The sequence below is a fragment of the Dermacentor variabilis genome, chromosome 6 (genome assembly GCF_050947875.1).
Source record: "Dermacentor variabilis isolate Ectoservices chromosome 6, ASM5094787v1, whole genome shotgun sequence".
In the NCBI taxonomy this organism is placed as follows: Eukaryota; Metazoa; Arthropoda; class Arachnida; order Ixodida; family Ixodidae; genus Dermacentor; species Dermacentor variabilis.
Window position 1 is genome coordinate 144,339,762 of NC_134573.1, and position 26,584 is coordinate 144,366,345.

Below are 26,584 nucleotides of genomic sequence, written 5' to 3' on the forward strand. Positions count from 1 at the left end.
TTATAATACGCCAGCAATTGAGCTAACGTGTCATATCTTTATATTTTTTTGGCATACCTTGGCCAAAGACAGCCGCAAAACGCGCACATGTCTTCCACAATGGGCGGCTGCAACGTCATGCGCAACGCTGGCGACGTGGTCACTTCTTTTGCTCCGGTGTACGCTCCGCTATCCGGTTGTTAGCAGCGGCTGGCGGCCGTGTGTGTGTGTGTGGTGGGGCAGTTAGTCGTCGGCCGTCGTTTACACTACACATACTCGAGCAGTGGTCTCTCAAGTGAGCAACATGGGAAGTAAGTAGAGCGATTTTTCAAGACTTTTCAGAGAGTGCTTGACGTTTTGGTGTTGTTTACAAGAGCAATTCAACATCCCTTGTTAGGATGGATTCACCGTGGAGAAGGTCTTTCGTGAACATTTTGCCGGCTTTCTTTGGTGCTCACGTAGTTGAGCTCCGTAGGGCACCATTCAACAACATTTAGCAGTCTCCCCACCAATTGGACATTGTGACAAGCTTTGATTTGTCATTCAGTGTGCACAACTCGAATGCGATCGTGTAGTTATTTCGGTACCGTGGACTTCACCGAACATAGCTTTTCGGGGTCATCGTGAACGCTGCTTTGAGTGTCAGTCTGGTGACGTTGACACGTTGCCGGGGACGTCCAGCAGCCGGTCTGACAAAACATCTTGGTTTATCATTTGTCATTTAAAGTCTACTTAGATTGATTTTGCATGTGCTCTCACTAAAAGGCGTGATAGGAGCGTATCCGCTCTGGGTCTGCCGTGGTTATAGTGAGCGTCATTTGTAAGTTCGTGTTCATGACCGTGAAAATTTCGACACGAATGAGCGCAGCTCGTCAGGGTTTGCAGCACCTTTAGAGGGTTCAAAATGTTTTGTAGTTCTAAAGCATCTAATGCAACCTCTATACTCAGCACCTTTTAGCTATAAATGCAGCTACCAGGCTAATACCGTATTATGACGCCCACGTATTGCACCATAAGACATACGTAGATATCCAACGAAGCATGCAAGTCTAACCGTAGAAGGTGCCGTTCAAGTTGCCCGTAACAATGTGGAAATGTTGGTTTTATTTCACAATCGCACCACGATCATTTCAAGGACTCTAAAATTTGATTGACATATGATATATGAATTGGTATTCTAGACGTAGAAAGGGGGTTGTTATCTAATTTTAGCATTTTTGTCCTTGCAGTAAAGTTTTTGGAAGTTATAAAGCCCTTTTGTGGTATTCTACCTGAAGTTGCAAAGCCAGAACGAAAGGTAAGCAATACTTTAGGTACTTGTACTGTAAGTTAACATACTTGGGCTTTAGTTTTCTTACAGTGCAGTTATATTTATAACACTGCATTCTGCATTTTTCTTTGGTTCCAGATTCAGTTCAGAGAAAAGGTGCTATGGACAGCGATAACACTTTTCATCTTCCTCGTTTGTTGCCAGGTGAGACTGAAGTAGTAGTTGACCTCAATACCAACAAGCGTTGTGTACTGCTTGAAGAACATGTTTAAATAACGGAGAATACTTGCAGCATGTGACTTAGTGCTCACTACGAAGCATGGCCGTGCACAGTATCAAAAGTCAAAATTAACCAGGAAAAGGGTATTGTTGCAAAGGGTATTGTTGCAAGAATCCTTTGTGCAGTTTTATGGGTGCAGTTAGATTTCTGTTTTTTGCCATGGGCAGCATTCATTTTGTTTCCAGGGATAACTGGACAATTCAATGATGCCTAGTGAAAAGGAGTCGCATTGTTCATTCCAAAGTACTTTCCAAAGTGCAGAATGTGGCAAGAAGCTGCTGCTAAGAGGGTAGTCATAAGGCACAAATAAGTAATGGTGCCCATGTTTGATATTCAGGCAATTGTACGTCTCGACGGGCAGTACTACCTACAATATTATGCCACTGACTCGGCCTATGTAATCGTCAGCAGCTTATATGTGCCATCACGCTGGAATGAAGCCCGATTAGAAAAAAATAAAGAAAACTTCCTACAGCAGATTACTTCAAAGTGAGATGTGTGATTGGGATGCAGCCAGAAACGAAATGCACTCTAGCCCCAAATCTAAGCAGCTGTGAATGAATCGCCTCAATGTTGTTCAGAGTGGCAAATGTGGAAACGTAACCTTCTCATTCACATTCTATTCCCATCAACTACACATCTGTTTAAATGATGTCTTGCGCACACAAGTATGTGTAACAACAACCCATAATTTCTGTTTAGTGCCATATTGAAGTTCTGAATATCCAAGCAAAAATCTTTGCTTGTACTTCTAGGTGTTCGAATAACTTTTTTTTTTTTCCTGCAGATTCCACTTTTTGGGATCATGTCTTCAGATTCCGCAGACCCTTTCTACTGGATGCGAGTCATTCTCGCTTCAAACCGAGGCACCCTAATGGAGCTGGGTATCTCGCCTATTGTCACATCAGGTCTCATCATGCAGCTGCTAGCTGGAGCAAAGATCATTGAGGTTGGCGACACACCGAAGGACAGGGCACTCTTCAACGGCGCGCAGAAATGTGAGTGTCTATTAGTTCATTTTGTGAACTGCTTTGTCTGCAGAGCCAGATGTTTTATAGGGTTGTAGAAGGGTGCACTGAGCTTTATGGTGACCCTCTGATGAGATATTAACGCTAAGTGAATAAAAATGTTGCAGAATAACTAATTGAGCTTGTTGGTGCATGAGTATTTAATTGGAAAATTTGCTAATAAAATGAACATGAAAAAACAACACATAATTGAGAATACCACAAATAACAGTAGGACATGACCTGATCAGGCGACAGTATGAAAAAAGTGTATAGCCATATTGAGTCAACTTATTTGTCGATGTTTTTAGAGCAGCAAACTCACTGTGGATGTAGAATAACTTTTGGGCTAAGTTATAAGGGTTGTAAGGGTTGCTTCCTGGCAACCCTTACAAGGTTAGGGCCAGTTGCTGTTAACGACCTTCTTTTCATAGTTAGCAAACATAGTGCATGATAAAAACACTTAAGGTGTTTCGAAGCTCCAAAGATGCTTGAAGGTGCTGCCCTTTTCCCACATCTTTCCCTCTGAATTGTTTTTCAGTGTTTGGTATGGTGATCACGATTGGCCAGGCGATCGTGTACGTCATGACAGGCATGTACGGGGACCCAGCCGACATTGGTGCTGGTGTCTGCTTCCTCATCATCATCCAATTGTTTGTGGCGGGTCTCATCGTGCTTTTGTTGGATGAACTGCTACAGAAGGGCTATGGATTGGGCTCCGGTATCTCTCTCTTCATTGCCACTAACATCTGTGAGACCATCGTCTGGAAGGCCTTCAGTCCAGCCACAGTCAACACTGGCCGAGGTAAGTGACAAGTGTGCACTTGTGTGCAGGTTGTGGCACCAAACTTTGCTTTTATCAATTTATGCTGGCACCCATGTATGTTTTCCAATTAGGTGGTGTCCACTAAGCCACAGCGATAACTCCCTTTGAGTAACAGAAACTGATCTCGAAGGCTATGCTTTTGCTGACTGAACGCACTGGAAGCTATTGCTGGAGCCTGAATGTCATTGTGGTCGCCATGTTTTGGACACCACCTATAAGAAGTAGGCATGAAGGGAAGAGGTGGGAGAATGCATTGTTGGGACCTACGTGATTGAGCTGCTTATGACAGTAAGGAAGTGGCTATGAGCACAGGTAGGTCACAGTGTTTATAGTAGCCCTTAAAACCTTTGAGAGCCCTTGAATATCAGAATGCCTTGTTCAAGCCGTTGAAAACCATATATTTGAAGAAATGCTTAAAAATGATGGCTTCTGTTTTTGGCGGAAGTTGGAAGTTCCAGCATAGAAGCTCTTGCAGTACAAAATCAAGCCACTCCTATCCTGTTGGCAGCTTGTGGCAGTTACGTTTAACTGTGCCTCCTTTTCTGTTCTTTTTTTTTTATTTTACGCAACAACAAAAACAGAATTGTTTACTCGCTGTGAAAAATAGTGCTTTGTTTTCACGCTGTCAACACATTGCATGGGCCTTGGAAGCCCCCTTGAAACCTGACCTGGGATATTTTTCTGGAAAAGCACTGGACCTTCTAATAATAGCTCGAAATGTGTGGTTGAACGATCATGTTTCTCACTCTCTCTTTCTCTCTTATGTGTTAAAAAGGCATTTTTCTACACCAGTGTCTCCCAACAGTGTCTCAGCGTGAGAAGCTGTTAACTGTTTTGAAAGGTACTTCACCAGATTTTGGCATTTGCATACAAAGTGTAGTGCATAGATCATGCAATAACGATATTACACACACTTTAAATCTCAGAACAGCCAGTTTCCTCGGCAGCGGTTGCAATGAAAACAGCATAGGGATTCCCATGAACTACAGGGGGCAGAAAACTAAAGTTATCTTTTCCTATTTGGGGCTTATAATGGTACCATCTAACGAATGTTGCCATGCAGGATTTCGTTGAAGGGACGCCCTCCTGGTGATCTATAAGGCACACTGTTTCGCTTGTGTTGACTTTGATGCTCCTTGATTCAATTTATGTGTGCTGTGTACAGGCACTTCCGTTGGTCCCAAGAGCACAATGATATTGCAAGACAGATGCAAGTAGACGTCTGAATCTGAGCTTGTGTGTCACAATTGTCTGATGATAGCAACAGCTTTGTTTTGATTGACGTTTTTTTTTACCCTGCTAAGTGATTTGCACTTGTGCTCGCAGCCGTCAGTTTACTATTTAATGCTTTTTAATGCTGCTTCTTTCAACGAGCAGAGATGATAATGTGTAAGAATGTTATGAAAACATGTATCTTGTATGTACTTATACAATAGGTTTACCCCGCCAACTAGATTATTAATGTTCACACATTGGGCTGGGCAGTTTCTATCCTCTTTCAAGGCACTGTGTGGTTACAAGATGGTGCACATGACTTTTAGAAGGTTACCAAAAAAAACCATGTCACATATAGTATTGAAGTTACTGTACTTGTCAGCCCTAGTAGATACTTGCACTAGACATTTTACAGGTTGTCGTACATAATTAATGGCAAACTGTACCATCTTCTCTGAACAGCAGACAAACAAAATGGTAACTTCAACATAAAATACCATGTGTCCCAGCTAACGTTAGCCAAGCTATTCAAAGAAGAAGAAAAGATAAAACTATCGTGGTGCAAGATACAAGACCTGCAGTGTTTGGTCGTCAGAGGTCTGACAACCGAACAATGTTGGTCTTTAAAATCGTGCCTTACACCATGTTTTTTATATCTTCCTTTTTTCTTTGAACAGCTTGGCTAACATAAGCAGGGACACCCGTATAAACGAAATATTTTTGCTCACCAGCCACCACCATATATGCATTTACCAAGCATTCTTAAATAAACCATCGAGCCAGTACCAATATTACTGTGCAGTTAAAACACAGTTTAATAAATAAATTTTATTCCGAAATGTACACAAAAGCTGCATACGTTTAGCTCAATGCATGTGGTATGTTTCTTATGGTTTAGCAAGTTAATAACACCTACCTGTGGTTGACTACTGGAGCAATTCATTTTTCTTCGCCAACTATGGTGTCACATGCACGCAATAGGAAGTTTTCTGGGGTTGCAAATACACTGCTGCCACGGTGCAAATAAAAGGGCCTTTTACAATATTTACAATTACTCTCTTTATGGAGTACGCATTTTTCGCTGCGCGTTTAGAGTACTTACAGAGGGGCTTTCTTGGTGTGCTCTGTGCAGGCACTGAATTCGAGGGTGCCATCATTGCGCTCTTCCACCTTCTGGCCACACGGTCGGACAAGGTGCGTGCCCTGCGAGAGGCCTTCTACCGTGCCAACCTGCCCAACCTCATGAACCTGCTGGCCACAGTCCTCGTCTTTGCCATAGTTATATACTTCCAGGTGCGCACTTTGACTTCGTCGCCTTCTGTTGTTGCTCGTTAGCCTGGGCCTTGTTGTAGTATGTGGAAGGAATGTATAAAAAAAAAAAACTCATTTGAACAGTAATACAAATGACAGTTTTCCAGCTCATGAGAGTCCTCTGATGTTCACATATCCTTGCCCAGATTCTGGGCTGTGCAAGCAGTAATCACTGGAGGTACAGGGCGTATAGCAATTTGTTTTCTTAATTATCGATCAGTCAACCTACCATTTTACTTTCACCTATTTCAATAAACAGACGGAGAAGCGGTGAATAAGAGCAGCCCTTCGGCAACCTGAGACAACCAGAGTGTTATTTTTGCTTCTGATTGAATGCAACAATTGCTCATAATTCAAGGTCCCATGCAAGTTATTTGAAGTCACAGTAGTTTACCATGCTGAAAAATGAAAACATGGGGACTGTATTCCATAAGGATTCTTTTTCTACGATTCCATCAATTTCACTTCATCTTTAGTGTCAAGAGGCTGATCCTAGTGATAACGGAGCCAGGGCGCTGTGCGAGCCAGTGATAAAGGCTAAAAAGAGTTAAATAATTAAACATGACAAGAATCGTTGCAAAATGCGGCCAGGGGCTGCTTGGCACTCACTTTGTAATAGTGAAGTGAGAGACGGAGTGGAAATGGGTACGTGAATGGATTTTAATGCTTATGGAACCCTGTAATGCCATCCAAGAAACGTCTTGCATAGAGTAGAACCTAGTTTAGGAGCTCCTTGCTGAAGGAAGGACCTGCTGTTCCGCTTGGAACAAAAACGAGAAAAGAGACCCATCTGTGTCCTCCCTCTTTTTTCCACAGGGCTTCCGTGTGGATCTTCCCATCAAGTCTGCCCGCTACCGTGGGCAGTACAGCTCCTACCCCATCAAGCTCTTCTACACGTCCAACATCCCCATCATTTTGCAGTCTGCGCTCGTCTCCAACCTTTACGTCATCTCTCAGGTGAGCCGCTGCCAGGTCCTCACGCCTCGGTGACTCATTGGCTGTGGCATTTGACTGCTAGTCATTAGGGCCACATGTTCCGTTCACAGCCGCAATAATGATGTGTGACAGAATCCAGAATGCTTGCGTAATTGAAAGTTGAGAGCTCCTTAAGGAAGCTCAGGTGATTAAAATTTATATGAATTTTACACTGACACGGTTAGTGTAATTAAGTGTCTTAAGACCCTAAGATTCTAAAGTTGTTGCTACGCATGTTTAATAATGGGCGTGATGATGACAGCTGCAGTGAATGTGGCAACTTTGCTTACCACCCGTAGTACTGCATCAAAGAAGTTTTGCCGCTAAAAAGTGTAGTAGGCATACTTTATGTACAATAATTGGTGCAGCTTAGAAATTTATTTTTCTTGTGTAGCTGTAACTGGGGCTATTACTGAAAGCAAGAGCATGCATTCTATGGCCATGTAAATAGTGAGAATGCACTATGTGGCACAGTTGATGTCGTATTGTTTGCCTGTCTGGCACAGCCATAATACGGAGCCCTCCGCTGTGAAGTCTGTCATACCATATTTACTCGAATCTAACGTGCACTTTTCTTTCCCGATAAAACGAGTCCAAAAAGTGTGCGCATTAGAAACGAGTATGACCCTAAATTTATGTTACCATATCGCCATTTGCATTTCAAAATGGCCTCCTCATACACGCTTCCCTAGCTAGCTGACGTAGCTTTCTCCATCTGCTGTAGCATGTGTCCTTAGCTTAGTCGACCATCCGTCTTCCTGTTTTTTGCGTTTGATCTATAGCATAGAAGTGCTGACTGCGAAGACACGCTGAGTTCATCACGATGTCACAAATAAAAGGAAAGTGATCACGTGTGTGGAGACGGACGGAAATGGGGCCGTATCACGGTGTTCAGGGTTGCCGAAACTTGCATGTGGGACTGGTGCAGACAAAAGAGGCGTTCTACTCTGGCAGCTGCTGCATATGGCACGGCCACGCGGCCCCTGTCTTGAAAGCGATATGCGATGGAGACGGAGGCTACGCATCTAGGTGCGCATTGTGCTGTGTTCACGTCGCTAGTTCGCGTTGAAGCGAGAAGCCGCACGAAGGTCAACTTGCTTGCTCCTGCTACTGTACTTCCTCACTCCAGCGTTTTAATGAAGAGTTTCCGCGGTCGTTAAGTGAGACTTGTTCATATTTGCTTGTGCATGCGTGACACCGTGCTTATTTAGTTAGTAAGTGAATGTTTAAAGGTTCATACGGCTGCTAAAACTACTATCCTTACTTTTTGTACAGCCGTCTACAAATTTGCTGCCGCAATCGATGCTTTGCCTTTCGGGCGAAACTGCAACTTTTTTTATTTATCACAGCTTTAGTGCATTGGGAGCAAATCATTGTTTTTCCAAATGAGAGAAGGCCGTTTCTGTATGAAACAATGAGGTGTGCAGTACTGTAAAGGACTTCTTTTTTTTTTCTTTCTTTTTTTTTAGGTCACTGCAAACGGGTGCATGTTACAATTGAGGGCTTTTTTTTTTTTTGTCACAGAAAATCGGTGCACATTACAATAGAGGGCACGTTAGAATCGAGTAAATATGGTAACGTGTTGTTTCAAGATGTTAAATCTTGTCAGTGATATGTTACAACTTTTGAAAGCAACTTACACTCAGTGTCAATTGTTGTTTGTCTTGAATCTATCCTAATTCTCTCTCCTTCTCTCTCTTTTTCCTTCTTTTTTTTTTTCTGCGCATCCAGATGCTTGCCGTCAAGTTCAGCGGAAATGTATTCGTCAACCTTCTGGGAGTCTGGGCGGTAAGCGTTTCCACTACTTTGTTTGTCGTTTATGTCCATAAACACCAATGCATTTGTCTAGCAGCTAATTTGCCCACTGTGCCGTTAGAGCCGCTGGACACACTCACATATTAACCTCGAAGGTTAAGCCCCAATGTACGAGTTATAACCATGAAAAAAAATAACCGAGCGTTATGAATAGTGTGCCTGACAGCAGTGATAAAACTGCAGGGTGTAGCACACCATAGCTTTGGTATGTCGGTGACGATGAATGTGTATACTAGACATCTGTTAATTTGACTGCAGTTAATTTGGTTTTTCGGTTAATGCAATCATAGCCAAAAGTCCCCACCGGCGCCCATGCATTTTCATAGGCCCAAACTTTCGTTATTTCGATCCTAAAATTGGCTTTCGCCGGATCATTCGAACTTGACCAGTCAGCTCACAATGTCTGATTATGGTATTGAGTGATTCTAACACATACAATTGTTTTTCCGCAAGAAAATTGGGCTGAAAAGTGCCTGCTTTTCTGCATAACACAGATGTGTTGCGGCGATGCTGACTCTAGAACAGCCATGCGGTGAAGCTGATCATAGAAAAACGGCCACCATAGTGCAATGCATATTAGACATTTGCCGATTTTTCTTGCTAAATAATCAGGTGTGCAATAGATTTATATTTCCTTTCGGAGCTTAAATGTTGCCTCTGCATTAGTTTTTTATTTTTGACACAAAAAGCTGGCGCGTATTTCATTGGGGGCGTTTTAGAATCTGGAATATACTGCCGAATGGATGAGCGGTGTTTTTCAGCATTTTTTCCACATCTTGTTTAATTCGGCACACTGGATAATTCAATTGATCTCGTCAAGATCGAATTAATAGAAGTCGACTGCATACAGAAAGCCCTCAACATAACGAAATGGTCAGGACGGTAAATGGAGTTCATAATACTAAGCTCTATTTCGTTAACAATCAGAGAGGCTCTAAGAGAGCCATACTAACCATATAAGTGCACTTGAACGGTGTAAAGAAAGCAGAGTATGTTGCATTGAAACACAGCTGTGCTCTTTAGGAGCAACATGATAACAGCAAGATTCTGAAGACATCTGTCAGTTATGATTGCGTGATGTAGCCTCAGTTTGTGGGATCGTCCGCTGTGCGGCCTTTGCCTGTCCAGGTAAGCAGACAGAAATGTTACCATGTATGCTACACCAAGCTGTTTCACTCAGATTTGCTGCTTCGCACTTCATAGTAAGTGGAATCCGGCACCACTCCACTTCCAATAATCTGGTGTAAAATGCATCGACTATAGTCGGGACCTCGTAGAACTTCGAATAAAGTGGCTTAGTTATAACAAGGGTTTACTGTATACTGCTCGCCTTTTTTGTAAGCCAGCGCTGCGTGTGTCCGCTCCTATCCATCTTTCGTTCATGTGCTGTATGCAAGTTCCTTGGATTATCATGATTCTGCCAAGGTTTTTTTGTGAACCTTGTTCATTTTACTTCTGTAGGATGTTGGTGGCGCGGGTCCTGCCAGGGCGTACCCCATCGGAGGCCTCTGTTACTACCTCTCGCCACCCGAGAACTTGGCTCACATTTTGGAAGATCCCGTCCATGCGGTGCTGTACATTGTTTTCATGCTGGGCTCCTGCGCCTTCTTCTCCAAGACGTGGATAGAGGTGTCGGGCTCTAGTGCCAAGGATGTAAGTGAAAGTGTTCTCTGCATTAATCTGTGCTATAATGCTAATTAAGGGAGAGACCAGGCATATAAGTGAAGTTTGCATAATCGACTAAGAGTCATCGGAACAAAAAAATGGTGCAGAGAGCTATCATGTTCTAATTTGAATGTAGAGATCGATTTTTGCCTCTTGTTTAGATAATAGTAAACAAGAAAAGACAGTAGCAAATGAGTAGATGAACCCTTAGTGTCATTTCTTGCAGACTGATAAGTGAACATGGTTTTAACTTTTTTTTATAATTAGGTTTGGTATGTGAAGATTGTGCATTGGCATACCATTTCTGTCATCACCCAGGTTGCCAAGCAACTAAAGGAACAACAAATGGTAATGCGCGGTCACAGAGAAAAGTCCATGATCCACGAACTGAACAGGTACATCCCCACGGCAGCTGCCTTTGGAGGCTTGTGCATCGGAGCCTTATCGGTGCTTGCCGACTTCCTGGGTACGTGATGACGACTTCACTTTGAAATACTGCTTTACACCGGCTTTCACAGCTTTCATGATCATCTTCTACAGTAAATATTCGTTAATTTGACTCCAGGTAATTCGACACCGACCGAAAAGTCCCTGCGGGCACCCATGCATTTCTATGGGCCCAAAGTTGATTATTTTTATCCTAAAAGTGGCCGGCACCGAATAATTAGAACTTGACCAGTCAGCATGCTTGCACCTGATCCCCTATTTTTCCAACAAAACTGGGCCAAAAATTGCCTGCATGATGCAATCAAATGTGAAATGAAAACTGCGTTTGCAGCTTTCGTATGGTTTACCGCATAACACAACACATAGCTGACTTTAATGAACCCCCAGCCACCATGGTTCAACACATATTACATACCTTGCCCGTTTTTCTTGCTAAAGAAACGGGTGCTCATTAGTTATAATAAGGACTTCTACTTTGCTTAGGAGCCTCAAAGGGGTCCTGGGCCAGCCCTCGGGCTCGGTGAAAAAACGCAGTCCGAGGATAGCATGCGCTGTTGTGAACATCTCAGCCAAATTGCCAATAACTCTGCTTCTGCTGAACGCATTGAAGTGCTTTTTGCGGCAAAGTATTTCTGAAATAGGTTGTGCATTTTAACTGGAAATGCATTTCTCAACTTCAGTAAAATGTGGTTCAGGGGCCCTTCAAGTGTAATTTCTGCATTACTATTCTGCTTTCTTTCTAGTGTAAGATGTGCAGACTGTAGTCGGAAGAGACATAGTCATAGGACACATTCGGAAAGCGGGCATGGGTTTGTTTTGGGAGGCATATTAGAATCGAGCAAATCCAGGCAAATGGATCAGCTGTGTATTGACATTTTTTCTACATGTTGTTTAATTTGACAAGCCACATAATTAGATCAATTCCATTGGTCCTGTCAGCATTGAATTAACGACAGTAGGCTCTTTGATGTTACCCTCCCCCCCCCCCACACACACACATTTGTGTTTTAGATGGCGATTGTGGAATGTTCAACATAACATTGCTAGCTTTTGCATGGCCCCTTGGTGTCGTCCCATTTATTCTAGATGTACAAGCAGAAAGCAACCTTCGACCTGCTGATTACTACAGTTGACAACTTCAACCTTGAACTTGATAATTTAACTCTAATGGGACCATTGGAATTATACAATTATCCGGTGGGCTAAATAACAGAAGATATAGAAGTGTTTACCTGAATCTAACACGGCCTAAAATCTAGCGCCCGCCCAGTTTTATAACAACAACAATAAAAAAAAAAAAAGAAACCCTTATCACTCCTCCAATTCTGGCAGTTAGGAAGAAAATGAAAACTGCAGAGTTTACCTTCATATATTCTAAATTTATTTACGCTTCATGTCCATAGTCGCCACTCTCAGACAGCTCTTTGTCGGTATGAGTCACATGCTGTCGCTGTTTCCTACCACATTTGATATTCCACATTTCATTGAACGATTACGCAACCACAGCAAGTAGAAATGGCTTCCGATGCCTGGACTAACACTTTGCCAGTTTGTCATGTGTTGCAAGACTGTTAAACATCAAAAACGTGCAACTCAGCTCCGTTGCCAGTAGCCTTAGCGTGTAAAGTAACTTCTCCTTTTAATGAGCATTCGTAAAAACTGAATATTCAATGCCAGCCTACAGAAAAACTTTTCTCGCCATGTTGTGATGACAATGGTGGTGATTGCAACTTTGGCAGTAAGCTGTTGCCAATGGCGCGAACATAGTTTCTTATCAAGTTGTCAGGAACCTTCAGACCAATTTTCTTTTTTTTTTAAGAAGGTGCGGGTTAGAATGGAAAATACGGTAACCATTCATTATGAGCTGCCATTTTCACTTGAAGCTCAGCTGAGGGCAGGCCAGAAATTGGAATTTTCAGTGAAAATAGCATGTCATAGACGCGTTCATTCTTCCATAGTGCTGCCAAGACCAGCGCCATTGGGGTCTCCATTCGGGTCAGGCACAACCCCAATGGCACCGGCACAGGCACATGTGGTGGCAATGGCGCAGGCATGTATGTGTCGATGAGACAAGTTCAAGTTAACTAGCAAGGGCAAATTCTATAATAATAATGAGTCTTGGCTCATATAAATGTATGGGTGCCAGCCAGGTCCGTCATTACGAATAAGTTAATCGAAGTCGGATTGGTGGAATTCTCAGTTCCTCAGCTACACTTTCGTAGTGAGCTATTTGAGTAAACATTTGGTCACGCATGGCGGTGCATCATTCTAAGCCTTTGCTTTCTCTTGCACAGGTGCCATTGGCAGTGGCACGGGTATCCTTCTTGCCGTCACAATCATCTACCAGTACTTCGAAATCTTCATCAAGGAACAGGGTGACATGGGCGGCATGAGCACACTGCTTTTCTAGGCCACTCAACTGTTCTCTCTTGTGTGTTGTTCTTGTTTTTTTTTTTTTATCAGTGTACATGTATTTAAAGACATTAAAAGACAACCACCTTGTTGAGATGGCTGCAAGGCAGGTCCCCTATATGCGGCGACATGGACGTCAAGGAGTGTTGGGGTTGTGATGGCTGCCTTAAGAACTCGGGAGAGACTTGGAAGAATGACAGATGCGTGTCTACAACATTTGTGTTCCACTGAGAAGTTGTCAAACAGCATGGCAGAGAAGGAGAGTTCTTTCACATCTTTTTCAGCGCTTGCAACAACCACCTTTGTCACAGCAAGCATTTTTTTTTCTGTACTTACTGTCTTTCATGTTTAGCATGTGAGGCAGCAGAGGATGGATTTTTATTGTACATACTTACAGACGTTGTGTTGCAGGTTTTTGAGAATGTCACACTTGCGTATGAGTCATGTATCAAGTGCTTTTTTCTTTCTTTTCTTTTTAAAGCAATGTCCATTTGCTGCTGTATAGTTGCTGCTGCAACACGATTGAGTGTTGACCATGTCAAAGGCAGACTTTTTTTTTTTTCTGCTAGGAATCTGAAAAGTTATGCGCACACCGGAGCTTTGTGAACATTTTTGTATGAACAATACCCAAACTGGCCTTTTGTGGAGGTCATGGAATTGGCAGACAGATTTGTCATGTATCATATGTATGACATGCGCAAGTGGAAAAAATAAAGGACTCTTCAGCAATAGTGGCATTTGCTCTGTGTAAGTTACGTACAGACAGTCGCTGCACATCTTTGAAACTGCGCTCGAGTGGGGAACTGTATTATGTCATGACGTAATAGTTCTACGGAAACCCACAAGGTGGAGAGAAGCAATTGATAATGGGAAACACCCGGACCAGACGTTCAGGGTCAGGATGAATTTTTCTTCAACTGCGGAGCTTTTCTTTCGAGGAACCCATATGGGTTTCCTTTGCAGCAATTACTACGGTTGGGTGGATGTCTCACTTTTCCTTTATGTATATTAGGTCATGCAGGAGAGAGATCGGAGAAGCTCTAATCGATAAACTGTACTACAGGTATTGTCACAGTCATGCAACTACTCAAATGACTACACAATGCACCAGGCAAAGTATTTTGAAATACAGCTGGCTATTCAGTGGACCTTCGTTGGTTGCCGCTGAGCTTGCTCCTTGGCAAAGTACAAAAGTGGTATAATCGCATTGTTCACTTTAAGCTCTGGCATACACAGGTGGCCTACAATTTGAACTGCATCGATTCAATTGCAAAAGTGTTCCGAATTGCCAGCTAGGATCCATTGCACAGGATCCAGCTACAAAAGAAGCTTTCTGCAGACATGTACCACTTTTTACTCACTGCTACAATTGTGGAGATACAAGCTGGTTATAAAACACAATCTTCAACCAGGTACAAATTGAAGAATGGAAACAATGCAGTATATGACAGGCACAAATCACATTGCTAGTGCGTCTACAGTAATGGCTGGACAGACGGTTAAAGTAGCCATTTTCAAATTAAGCTGAAAACGTAAATGATCTTTGGTGCCTAGCATGGGAAAGCCTGCAAGCAGGGTTGCAGGATGACTTGCACAAAACGCTGTCGCACACAACTATGCCAACTACTGAGCCTAAGCTAACTGTATTAATCAAGAATGTTACAAAATGAAATTCTACACCAGCTACACGATTAATTAATGTGCACGTCAGCGAAATAAACCTTCTTTCCTCCATTCTTCAAGAGTAACACTGTTTGGCACCATAAAGAAATATCGCAGCACACCATTGCACTTGTACATACAAACACCAGCACCAAATGTAATGGCAGCAGATCGCAATCCCTCCGGTGAAAGGTTCAGAAATGCTTACAAATTCCCGTCCAGCGTAAGGCAACTGTACAAACAGGTTACCCATTGCCATCTGAACTTGCTTTGCACTTATATTAAATCATTATCAGTTGGATACCCAAGTGCATAACTTTTTTGATTATGCAGGATAATATGACATTTGCAATTAGAAAGTTGCAGACCATAAGAGTGAACTAAAGATAAAACCTCCAGAGAGAAACTGCTGCAGTCGAGCAACTCTACCAGGAAAAAATAATTGCGCCCTGGTTCTATTGTGAACTGTGCAGTATGCTACCTTTGCAACGAAGTGACCTGTATAATGAACGATTTTGAAGGCCCCGAGCACTTTGTTACAAAGTCTGTATAACAATATTTGCTGTGGAAGTCTAAATGAAGCACACAATACGTCATGTGACTACTGGTTAGCTGAAATCTCGCAATGGCAGGAGGTTGTAGATGAACCCACATGGGCACACACAACATGCAACGAAGTCTAAAGTGTTGGGTGTTTTAATCAAACATCCACTTCATAGACTTGTAACATCCATGCGTCTACCTCATTGCCGAAAAAATGTTTTTGATGTGAATGTTCCTTCCAACAGTTGTGCCCCATTCATATATGGAGTCCGTTTTGCCAATGTCTTGGCCATTGTCTAAAAATGATTCCATTATATGTTTTGTTAACAACATGTGGTTGCCTGTTAATTTTCTTCCGCATCGTGCTAATAATGTAGAGGTTGTGGAAGTTTTGCATTGTCTACTATGTACTCGGAAATCATTGACGGGGATGTACAGTGCTATGTCCTAACCACATCAAGCAAGTGCTTATTTATCACAGCATAAATAACAAATAAAGGCCTACAGATTAATGTTTGATCACCAAATATCTGGTTTATACAAGAACGCCACCTTTTTTGCCATAAATAAGAAATGTTTAGGCCGAATTGCACTAACTGCTGACAGTTTACATTTGAGCACAAACAGCTGTGTACCTCTGGAAGGGCTAGTTCTGCGCTTATGAAATGGCTGCGTGACACACTTTCTCACGTTAATGTTTGTTTTTGCTCACATTGTGTGCTCTGCTCTCAACAATGACAGCATACTTATTTTGGGACCCCAATTGAGCTCTACTTTAATTTTTGCCACTACAGTCCCTTTAATCAGTTGAAGAATTAATGTGTAACTGTACCCTCATGCAACATACAACTGAGCATGATAGTAATGCAATGTCAAGCAGCCCTTAAATTCTTTTCTAAAGTCGGCTCAATGTTCTCCGAGACACTGAAAATCCATTGGCATCTTACGACGTCCAACTCGTGAAGTGATGCACAAACCTATTACAAACTGCACATCTTAGACCTCTTCTCAAGTTTCTTGTATTGGGCCTTGGCTTACTCCTGATCCCTTAATTTCTAAAAGACATCACTACGATCGTGGCAGCAGCAACATAAAGTGTGGTTCAAGTGCCTTTGTGCTCGGTCAGCTCCATGTAGTGTTGCAATGACATTTGCCGAGCGCAGCACGCTTGCTCCTTGTCCACAAGCGTGGGCCATTAAATGGTAGACGCTTACAAATCTGTTCAACATTCGTACGAGCAGCAGTATTAGGTTCACAACTGATGGTGCTTTTCTCTCTTATGGCAGACACTGGCTGAATCCTAGCTGGGGAGATATTTTTTTGTGTGTGTGTGTGTGTGTGTGCAATGCGTGGTTGATATTGCACACGAAGCTGTTTTACATTTACAAAAACTGTGGAATTGAGCATGAATTAGCACACAAATCATCCTCCAAGAGGAAAATATTTTTTCATTGCGATTATTGTCCATGCCTCTTTTTTCTTATTTGTACTTCTCCCTTCCCCTTTTCTAACCATTCCAAGCTCGCGCATGTGCCGGAGCAAAACCCAAGGTGCCAAGTTAGGCCTACAAGCCTATGCGGACTGATACGGTCCAATTTTTCACTGTGAACGTGAATATTATTATTATTATTACCTTCATTCACTTAAATCATTCAATACAACAACCCCATCTGTAAAGACAACTACCTACTCAATTGGCAAGCATCCGCGACGGAGGCTCAGTGGCCATGATGATGTTCTGCTGAGATCGCTCGCGGAGGCCACATTCCGACGGGGGCAAAATGCTTAACCGCTTGTGTCCCATGCATTAAATACATGTTACAAGGACCTCAGGTGGTCAAAATTAGTTCGGAGCCCCCCCAGTACAGTGTCCCCATAACCATATTGTGGATTTAGCACACAAAACACCGGAATTGGCACGAAAACCCCAGACTGCAGCTGTGCCTTCCCTACGTCCCGTACACTTGGCTTGTCTTGAACTTTGCAACCAGCTTTATGAAGTGGCTTTTGATGCAACCAGGTCGGTGCCAAGTGGTAAATTCTGTCAAATAATGGCAGAACGGCAGCATATGGGCCAATAATTGAGGGCAAAGTGAATGGAAAATGAAATGGATTCTTACATAGTAGTGCCCCCTGAATAACAAACATTGGCTAGTTTTTTACCTTTCGTGTCTAATGAATGTCCTTTCATCAGCCGTTTTTGGCTGTTCTTTCTGTACGCTGAAGAGCCCCATGTTGCCAGATAAAAGAAAGAAGCTTGAATTAACTGAAATCCTTCCCCGACAACCAAACTGAGATTTCCTGAATTAACCTGCATTTTAATCTATACAAACTTGAATTATCGTGGGCTACTTGTAACCCTACAAAGTCTGATGCTGCATATGAATTTGATACTGCCCTACATACATGTAAATTTATTTTGCCACAAGTCGAATAAATATATTTATTTTTGTACACACACATAGGCATGCTGGTTTCAGCAAGAACTTGGCATCACCGATGGAAAAAAAAAAATGATTTTGATGGCAATCGAAAACGGGCACAAAAATACTGAGGCACAATAACATGACCAGAAAAAAGAAAAGGAAACGAGTTCTATGATAAGTGAGAAGCACTGTGCAGACAATATGATGTTTTTTGTACAGGAGCTAGGCAAAATGATTGAAATGCTGATGACAACATACAGAACAGACACTGAACAGGATGCGTATGTTGCTTACAAACAGTACATATTAAAATGAACTATTACAGAAGACAGGTTGGTGCTTATTACAGACACTAACGTTATGTCCCGTGTGCTTCTCGCTGTCATCCTATTATTTTTTGCACTAGTTAATGATGTCTCAAGTAGGAAAATAAACTAGTTTAACTGTTCATTACGACGGATGATTATTTGTGAAAAAAGAAAATGTGTATGTATGTATATATAAACGAGAAAAATCAGAGGATAAGCTAAAATATAATACAACAGATTATCAGTGCAACTGGCCACTGACCAACGTATAAAAAAAAGTTTGATGTTCCAGGATCCACTGTGTAAGTACAACAGCATCCTGTTGTACTAATAATGCTTTTACCTGACCAGACGGCGTGCGTACCGTCGAAATCTTGATTACAAAACAACAGATCATACAAGAATGTGTTCCACAAAAGGTCAACGTGGTTGCCTCTTCATACTACGTGCACAAGTCACTGCTTGACGTCTTGGCACATGGAAGGCCTCAAGGGCAAAACAAAAAAACATAGCAGTGAACAGATCAGGCCCACATAATGACTCCAAATGGAAGTGCGCAAAGAGCACTTAATCTTCCAGCTTGCGCTTGGGCTTTTTGGGATTCCTGGAACGACTCTTTGCCTTGCACAGAGGACAGATGGGTGCGTTGCGATGGATCTGCTGGTGACAGGACAGGCATGCCTGTAAACAGAAAATGAGATATAAACAAGCAAGGCAAAGGATTATTGTCCCTAACAATAATCCCTTCAGGCGCCAATCAATTATGTTCATTGAAAATTAGGTGCCACTGCATTTCTTGCAACTTTAGAATCGTGAAAGGCGCACGGCTGTAAAATCGGTTAAGAATTTTCAATTTTTCCGTGAGTTTTCTAAATCTCATACAATGTGGACTCTGTGCAAGCACCCTCTAAAGTAAGGTCACATACGATGAGAACATAGTATGTTTTGTTCCACTGGCATACTTCGAACCTGTGACATGACATACTGACACCAAGAGCAAACATTTGGCTGTCTGTCTGCCTTCCAACTTGTCTTACATAAACATTTTACACATTCAGACTTGTAGCACAGGTCTGATCAAAGATATGAGAAGCCAACAAAGACACCAAGGAAAACATAGGGGAAATTACTTGTGCTTACTAATTAAAGAAATGATAAATTAATGGCAATGAAAGTGGATGAAAGAACAATTTGCCACAGGTGGGGCACGATCCCACGTCTTTGCATTACGCATAATGGGAAGACGTGGGATCATTTTTCACCTGCGGCAAGTTGTTTTATCATCCACTTTCATTTCCATTAATTTGTTTATTAAGTTCAATCAGTAAGTACAAGCTATGTTTTCCTTGGTGTCTTTGTTTGCTGAACCTCTTCGACGTGTTGGCTTCTCATGATATGATTAATGAAAAATCAGGCCCCTCGGTTAACCCCCTTTCTTCAGGTCCAATCAAAAGTGTTTCAAGCCGTACGTGACACATTTTAAATACGTATCATTATTTTTTTAGTGCTTCTGCTTTCAATGCACTCTATTGGTGTGCAGAATTCTGTGCACAGTGCCCGAAGGGGTTAAAAACTGCATGTCATTGCACAAACCAAGTTTTATGTCCCCAAATCCCTTTGATACTAGACTTGCATGACTTTTACTAGAGTTGCACGAACTGAACTTTGAGGGGAAAATCCGAAACAAGACAATCCATGCAGATACAGAGGTCCACTGGAAGTTAAATGCATAGTGAGGAAGCAACCAGAATGGAAGCAGCCTGTACTGGCTATGTCTGGGAAAGAGGGCCCAATTCAAAGCCCAGCAAGAATGCATGATGAAAGGCATAGCCAGGAACAAGTGTATATGTATCAACTCATTGTCTGGTTGCTTTTCACTTGCTTTGTCCCCGCGTGCAAGGGCTGTGTATGTTGAAGGCTAGTGAGTCGCCAGACCACTGTGACTGTCTGGCTATCGCTGAATGCGTGTTGTGTTCTGCGCCGACGTGCCGCCAAGATTTCCTGCTCATTCCTTCTTGTTGCTTATGCACGTCCCAACATTCACCCGGCTCGTGCGCCACTCTGTCACAATCGTTTTTGAGGTCGTGGTGTTGTATGATAGCTGCAAAATAGTTCTTGTCTCTTGTGGTGCACCTTTTCGGCTGTTGGCGAGGATCTTGAAGGGTTCTCTGGACACCAAGTGACGTTGGGTATTCTCCCAGCTCCCTTTCTTTCATAGTTGCTTGGACGATGTGTTCTCTGGCAATTACTTTCAAAGACTAGCTTAATTTTCGCAAGAGTCTGCACGAATTGGTACTGGGCGTGCCCGCGGCTTTGGCCTGCGATGTATCTGCCACCGCGCCAAGTTTGCTATTTCAGTATAGTGCCAAGAGCACTGTTGGCTGGCAGCGTACTTTGACATGTCCAGTCGCAATCGCATCGCATAATATCGCAAAAGTGATACAGCACTACATCCAAAAGTGATCACCCAAGAATACTTCCCCTGTAATACAGTGCGAGCAGTCTTCTTGTTCCCCACACATGTTCGCAGTGGCAGTTTGTGTGTGTGTCGTTCGAATGCAATATGTTCAGTGTTGCTTGACTGCTGTAGTGCTTTCCCTTCATGTCTGTGCAGTCTGCAGAAAGAACTGCTTTCTGAGAGCATAGAGGCATGACACGGCAGGTGTTGGCACACTTTTTGTATGGGAGGACCATCTCCTGCAATGTTTTTCTGTCATTACGTCTATATCTAGGTCTTTCGGGACCAACTTAGGAATTTAGTGACTTTTAATGCAATTAACATTCTTAACTTTCTTTAAGCTGCCTGTGTATCATCTGTGTCTATAAACTGTTCTCCCACCAACTTGGGTGACGGGTAGTCCATGCTCTATTGGGTAGTGCACTGAGCTGCCGTACAGAGGAAAACGTGTTCGAAACCAACTGTCGGACCAACTTGGGGCCACAGGGTATGAAATTTTGGGTATGAGCCATTCTTGAATGAACCTCTTCGACGTAAACTTGAGTTGCTGGGCGTGTGCTGCAACTCAATGACAAAAAAAAAAAAGACATCCTTTAAAATTGATCTGGTGCTGGGAGGAATCGAAACCGTGTCATATACAGTTGAACCCGAATATACTGAATACGAAGGGGATCACAAAAAATTTTGATATATAGGTAATTCAATATATAAAATAAAAATATTATGCAGACATCTTCAAGGGGGTCTTACAGCTGTTCATTCCACACAATAATTTGTTATACGTGGGTTTGATATATCTGCGTTAGACTGTATGTTTAGACAATTTTGTCGGAATACCACATACTCACACATGTGCCGTGCGTGGACTACGCTTCGGTGCTGCTAGGTGACGCAGCGTGTCCAGTGGGAAGCACGGAAGAGCAGCTCGGCTGCATGCATGCCTCATGCAAGGCGCATCTCAGCTGTGGCAACATAGTGTGTCACTACTCTGGTTCAACGCTAATTGCAATTACGTCGCCACTCGTGGGATGGGTTCTGCCAGAATTCTCTACCAATACGATCTTCCAGAGAGTGGAGCCAGGGCAGCACTTGCCTTCATAGGCGGCGGCTGTTGGCGGAAGGCCGAGGGCTGCGGGCGTTCGGCGAGAGCCTTGCTCCTCCCCGGCTGCTGCATCTGCTGCACCGCCGCGGCCAGGGAAGGGGGCAGGGCTGCTTCGGTCATGTCGCTCTGGTGCCACTCGGTCTTCTGCTTCTCGAAAAACCTGCACACACACGGTCAACACCAAACTGAGTCAAAAGTCCCCTCCAGCAGGGACTAAATGATGGCGTGTCACAGTGTAGTACCAATGAAAAAGCAAGAACATTAGTGGAAAGTTTGAATAAAAAATTGAACTGTTTATTGGGTGAACTTGTGCTGGGGTAGGAAAATCCACATTCAAATGCCAAAGACAGCAGCGAGTGATTTTAAATGCAGAAAAAGAATGTTCCATTTAGGCCATCAATTTTCTTTTTCTTTTCAGGAATGGCCTTGAAGATTGCAAAATTTCAGAAACCTCAAATATTAAGTACAGAACTTTGCTATGGCATTGTACCGCTGAGCTCGATGTCGTGTGTTTGATCCTGGCTGCTGAAGCTGTATTTCGGTGGGGGCAAAAAGCAAAAATACTCATGAATTTAGACTTAGGTGCGCAGCAAAAACCCTAGGAGGTCAAAATTATTCCGAAGTTTCCCTCCACAACGTGCCTCATAGTCAGATCAAGGTTCTGGCACATAAAGCCCCAAACCTTTACAACTCTGTCACTCAGCAATAAAATAAAATATAACAATTCTGTAAACTGCACCTAATGATATATCTAAGCCACGAAAAATTGATGTATTATACACTGCTCTAAAATATACCACCAATTTGTGAGTAGAAATTTTGCAAAACCATCATAAACATTGTCAAAATTTAATGCCAGCTGTAAATTCATGTCACAGTTGTCTGCCTCAGAGGCTCTAATAGATGCAGTTTACAGAACCGCCATATGTGCTTTTAGCAAGAAATTATGAATATGTAAACTTCGTGCTTCTATTTTTTTGCGACCTGTTAATTTTAGTCAATTTTCATAAAATATTTGAAGTGCTAAGTTAATATTTGCCTTCAAGTGTTGACAAAATTTAATGTTCTCTCTCAAATTGAGCAAATTTCATTCAGGTTGGTGTACTGGCTGCCTCATAAAGGCATCTCTCCATATTACATGTACTTGAATGGGGAAATCGGAGTTAGCCCCGAGCTAAAACTTCCTGTCAAAACCCTGATTTGGTCATAGGTCTGCATACTTACTCACGGGTACACTAACTCATACTTCTCTCACACTCGCTTCACAGGCGTGAGATAGAGCTTTAGTGAGCAGTAAAGGGTGTGAGTGGACATGAGTATGAACGTGAGTGGGCACTGGAAAGTGTGAATAGAAGCAATTATGAACACAAGTGAGCGCTGGCAAGTACACGTACAGAAAATGGGCGCAACAACGTGGGTGAGTGCCAAAAAGGGTCTGCACGCATGAGTGTGAGTGAGTACACAGCCAGCAAAAAATATTTGTGAGCGATTATGAATGAAGAATGATAGGTGTAACGTTAAGGGATAGGAGAGCAAATTGGGTGAGGGAACAAACACGAGTTAGTGACATCTTAGTGGAAATCAAGAAAAAGAAATGGACATGGGCAGGGAATGTAATGAGGAGGGAAGATAACCGATGATCATTAAGGGTTACGCACTGTATTCTAAGAGAGGGGAAGCGTAGCAGGGGGCGACAGAAAATTAGGCGAGCGGATGAGATTAAGAAGCTTGCAGGGACAACACAGCCACAATTAGCACATGGCCGGGGTAGTTGGAGAAGTATGGGAGAGGCCTTTGTCCTGCAGTGGGCATAGCCTGGCTGATGCTGATGATGAAAAAGCATTTACTTTTACTGCCGATTTGTGGATTTTGGTACAATTTTGATTCGGCAGAATGTTGACTTCACTGACTCTGGCTTGAATGTTTGATCCTCCTCGTGTAGCTCGGGCAGCTTGGAGAGGCCAATCTCCAGTCGGAGCCTGTCGACCAGATCCTTGAGTGGCTTGTACTCGTGGTGCATCTGCTTGGCGCCATCCAGATGCTTGTTCCTGTCTTCCTCGGACTGCTTGATCACCGTCTCCATCTGGCACGAGAGAGACGCAGGGTTTGTAAGGAAGAGAGAAATTGAGCGCTACCAGCAGAAGACCTGGCAGAAACGACGCAATTCACACAGATTATTCCTTTACTGGTTTATTTTTGCTTTGTCTGAGTCATATGAACGTCAAACCGAGTTTGTAAACACCTGAAAGCAGGATAAGGAAAGGACAAAATGTCAACGATATTGTCAATCTGCCAGTTTAAGAAAGAGAGAGTTGGAAAATCTCGTGTGCATCTGGCAAATTTCATAATGGGCAGGGATATAGAATATAACGTGCCAAGACTGGCGAGAAAGCATATTGCAAGAAAAATTTACGAGCTTTTTGTTCTCGCTCAACACAAGAATGTGGCTGAAAGGCTAGATTTTCTCAATGCATCACAATTGTCCTGTGCAGCGTACAAAACAACATTTTTTACAATAGAAACCACACGTAGAAGTGGAGCTATGTTTAAATTCACATAACCTTTAATATTTAAGGATTCATGTTTCGTGGACATTCTCATTGGTGCAACTAATCTATTTTGTTTTTAGGCTTGACTTTAGAATAAGCAAATGGTAGCAGCACAAGACACGTCAGTAATGACGATGCAAGATGCAACAAGCAATGAAATGCTGCAATGGTACTGCATGGCTACTTCGAAGATTTCAAGTTAGTGTGACTTTGTGAGACTTAACCATGCCCAATGCACTGGTGCGCTACCTGCCGCTAATTCTCTGTCAGTCAAAATCACACACATGTGAAATTTCAAAATCATAATTTGAAAGCATTCTCCTCGAGAGGTATGCTGTAAGAGTCCACCTAGTGGACATGTCCATTCTGCCTGCTGTTGAAGTTCTGATCGGCTCGGCTGAGCTGCGCATCTGCGACAGCGAGGCGCCACAGCCAATCAGCACTTCAGCAGCAGACAAAATTAACATCTCCACTAGGTGGAATCTTACAGCATACCTCTCCTGCAAAGGAATGTGTGCCATTGAACACCATAAATTGAGCGAAAAGCTACATCAAATGTTTACGACAGAAGTCAACTTTAGATTCTCAATGAAACTGAGGGACGAGAGTGATTGAAAAGTAAATCACAGGCGACGAGAAATCTTCTTATGTGTTGTATTTCCAAAGGGATCTCCCCAACACAAAAACAGCCACCTACCACATTGATGTCTGCATGAATCTGCCTCAGCTCTTCAACATGGGCCATCTTCTCTTGAAGCAACAGTTCCATTTCATGTCTGTATTCTTGGAGGCATCGTTCTTCGCTTTCTGTTGACTCTATCTCACTGCGAAGCCTTGACTTGAGCTTTTCCATCTGAACAGTGCGGGCCCTTGGGGAAAGACAAGTTTCACACAGAAAAATATAACTGATGCATCCTACTCATTATTCATTAGTTCAGAAGATTGCAATACAAAAACAATGTAATGGAAGAAAAACGAAATGGTGCTCACAATATAATTTCTTTTTAAAGAAATCAAAGTGTGAAAGATCAAAATACTTAAGCTAGCAGCCTGTGTCAAGGCCGGAAGGCAGTGTGTTTTTGCATGAATAAGTTGTTGCTACAGGGAAGCTGACACTAAAACACCATTTTCCACATTAATAATGCTGTTATTTTCCTTTCCCTTATGGCTCAATCCTGAATCAGTTGACTTTTCGGTATCTTCTGTCACTTTTACATGCATTCGCGAGAATAAAGTCTTTCGATGTTGTTTCTTTGCCGAGCCCCGACCAATACCCCTTCCTGGGTAGGTGCCGTTTCCAGCAGGCAACAATTACGAAGTGTGCATATTGTAAGTGTGCTAGCCTCTGAAGTCGACAACAGCACCAGTCAAGAGTGAGATACCGGCCGATAAGTACGCTTGCATTATGTGCAGTACCCAGAGACGTTTTATTTTCCTCACACGGGTGCGCGAATCACACCATCCTCAACGTGCTATTTGAAATCTACATCCTCGATAAGCTGACGCTCTCCAAGCAATCGCAGATGTTATATGACAGTACGGCCAATCGAAAAGCATCAGAACAACAGCAAAACAAACGCTACTGTCGATTTGACTAAGGAGTCCATAGGTTGCTGTAGAAAATAATTTATATGAAATTGCACGCATAAAATTAACGTGAAAACGGGGAACGTCGTTTACACGGAAATAGATGTTGACAAAACAATCTAGCAAACACTTTGCGTTTCACTTGTTTTTCTCCCTTTTTGCTATCGGTAATCAATGTACTTGCGCTCTGCACATTAAACCGAAAATATGAGCCGCAAATAATAACAATAATAAGAAGAAGCGTTTACCTTATTTCCTTGAGGCACTCTAGTTTTCCCATGATTGTCGCTTCATCCGTCATGGTCTCTCAGCGCGCAGCGATTGTGGGCCGTTAGGCAAGCGTAGACGTTGGTAGGAAATTACGCTTCTCGGTGCGATCAGCATAAAAACCCACGAATATTCGCAACTGTACCTGCGATACGTCGTACCAGCACGCAATTAGTGCGACCGCAAGCAGCTCAAGCTTTCCCCTGAAAGCATCGACTCTACGTCGTCCTGCAAAGTGCGCTTCGCCTCTCAGCGCCCAATAAAGCAAACATAGAATAGAGAAGCAACGTTTTTCTAAATTCTTCCTTAGAGCAGAAAAAAATACTATGACTGCGAGCGATTATATATTGTACCGGTAAATTGTGAGTGACTACAAAGACGAACGCAGCAGCGCATGTTGAAGCGCCTCCGGTTTCTGAAACGTTTCTTTTGACCTGGCAACAGCAGCGAAAAGAAAAGGCGCGTAGGCCATCATCATCA

General features: G+C 42.8%; 2 protein-coding genes across 2 annotated transcripts; one reads left to right on the forward strand and one right to left on the reverse strand.

Moving 5' to 3' along the window:
- The first annotated feature begins 133 nt into the window (after window positions 1-133).
- Sec61alpha (SEC61 translocon subunit alpha) lies at window positions 134-13,933 on the forward strand. The gene is made up of 11 exons (XM_075696117.1): window positions 134-290; window positions 1,209-1,276; window positions 1,388-1,453; window positions 2,317-2,527; window positions 3,078-3,341; window positions 5,710-5,870; window positions 6,705-6,845; window positions 8,595-8,651; window positions 10,140-10,331; window positions 10,662-10,809; window positions 13,085-13,933. The coding sequence occupies exons 1-11, from the start codon at window positions 284-286 to the stop codon at window positions 13,198-13,200; spliced, it is 1,431 nt and encodes a 476-aa protein (XP_075552232.1). The 5' UTR covers window positions 134-283; the 3' UTR covers window positions 13,201-13,933.
- Window positions 13,708-26,522, reverse strand: LOC142585390 (zinc finger C4H2 domain-containing protein). The gene is made up of 5 exons (XM_075696120.1): window positions 26,086-26,522; window positions 24,948-25,119; window positions 23,612-23,784; window positions 21,693-21,861; window positions 13,708-18,822 (listed from the first exon to the last, which is right to left on the reverse strand). The coding sequence occupies exons 1-5, from the start codon at window positions 26,136-26,138 to the stop codon at window positions 18,709-18,711; spliced, it is 681 nt and encodes a 226-aa protein (XP_075552235.1). The 5' UTR covers window positions 26,139-26,522; the 3' UTR covers window positions 13,708-18,708.
- Between the last annotated feature and the right edge of the window lie 62 nt (window positions 26,523-26,584).